The sequence below is a fragment of the Trametes versicolor genome (genome assembly GCF_000271585.1).
Source record: "Trametes versicolor FP-101664 SS1 unplaced genomic scaffold TRAVEscaffold_2, whole genome shotgun sequence".
Classification (NCBI taxonomy): Eukaryota; Fungi; Basidiomycota; class Agaricomycetes; order Polyporales; family Polyporaceae; genus Trametes; species Trametes versicolor.
This window is the reverse complement of record NW_007360322.1, coordinates 3,026,883-3,028,491: the sequence shown is the minus strand read 5'-3', so window position 1 is coordinate 3,028,491 and position 1,609 is coordinate 3,026,883. Positions and strand designations below refer to the sequence as shown.

Below are 1,609 nucleotides of genomic sequence, written 5' to 3'. Positions count from 1 at the left end.
ACGAACGAACCTACGCCACGCTCGCTTACCGCCCGCTCCCCGCTCGCCTCATCCTCGTCCCCCGCCCGCTACCTGCTCGCTTCCCGCCCGCTCCCCGCTCGCTTCTCGGATAGTCCAACGTTGACGCCTGTTTGGGCCGCTGTCACCCGCACATTATATATACCTGACCCGCTCCCCCTTCGTTGCCCAACTCACTTCACGGCAACGAAGGTACGTAGTACGCGCTCCCCTCTGTATTCCTTAGAACTCACTTCACGGCAACGAAGATTCGTTCCCGTTCTGTTCCACGTCCGATTCAGTGAAGCCGTACGCCGGCTTACACTTTTTTTTGAACGTCGGACTGATCTTCCCACCGGGAGCGCGTCTCCATCAACTTCGCCGCTTCGCTGCCATCTGCCCTGCCTCACCCCCGCTCAAACACCGAGCCGGGGATCCGCTCGACTTCATAGTCAACCACCCTCTTTTCCCATTTCGCCTTTTGTCTCCCCCCCTCGACGACGAGCCTACCCGCCGCTGTTGCCGTCCGTCATTGTCGTTCCGAACGTCCTCGTCGTCGCTCCGCACCGCCGTTCCGCTACATCTCTTCCGCTACCCCGCCGCTCGTCCTAGCGTCCTGGGACGCGACCGTCGCCCTGTCCTCTCGCACAGGTATCCCCGCGCCGACCACACCAGTCGGGCGCAAGCGAAGACATCGCACCCCCCCTCCTGGTCCCCGTCCGAACACGCGCTTACACGCGCGCACGCATACAGCCGCACGCATACCGCTTCCCCCATCCCCTGTACCGTCACCAACATTCTCCGAGTTCGGCTCCCCACTCACGCCGCTCACCTTGTCCTTGTCCGACTCGTCTGGTTCTGACCTTGGCGACTTCCTGGCAGCCCTCCCTCCTCTCGCCATGTCTACGAACAACACGAACGGCGACGCGACAGTCGTCCATGTAAACCTGAAGACGGTCCCCTTCCTGACCGCTGGTCGGATTACCCCGGCCGCCCTGTTCTCTTGGGAGGCCGGGTGTCGCCAGTACTTCCGGCACAAGCCCGTCGAACCGGCTAACCATGTGAGCTTTGCCTCTGGAGGTTTCCAGGACCCTCGGGTCATGGACTGGTGGCTCACCAACACCGCCGTCCTCGAGGAACTGTCCTTTGCAGACTTCATGACCAAGCTGCGCGAACACTGGCTTCCTGCGACCTGGGCAAACGACATCGTCACATCCATGTTCGCCTCGAAACATCGTGAAGAAGACCCCCTCGACGTCTGGATCACCAGTCTCGAGAAGCAGAACGCGTACCTACGTGGCACCCCGTGTTTCTCTTTCTAGAGGGCGGGGAGGAGTGTAACCCCGCGCTGGGGTTACACGAACGAACCTACGCCACGCTCGCTTACCGCCCGCTCCCCGCTCGCCTCATCCTCGTCCCCCGCCCGCTACCTGCTCGCTTCCCGCCCGCTCCCCGCTCGCTTCTCGGATAGTCCAACGTTGACGCCTGTTTGGGCCGCTGTCACCCGCACATTATATATACCTGACCCGCTCCCCCTTCGTTGCCCAACTCACTTCACGGCAACGAAGGTACGTAGTACGCGCTCCCCTCTGTATTCCTTAGAACTCACTTC

At 61.7% G+C, this 1,609-nt stretch overlaps 1 protein-coding gene across 1 annotated transcript; it reads left to right on the top strand.

The window, feature by feature from the left end:
* Nucleotides 1-959: 959 nt before the first annotated feature.
* TRAVEDRAFT_97058 (uncharacterized protein) lies at nucleotides 960-1,301 on the top strand (the record flags this gene model as incomplete). The annotated part of the gene is made up of 1 exon (XM_008036352.1): nucleotides 960-1,301. A coding segment is annotated over one exon (342 nt), but the record flags the coding sequence as incomplete, so codon positions are not given.
* Nucleotides 1,302-1,609: the final 308 nt, after the last annotated feature.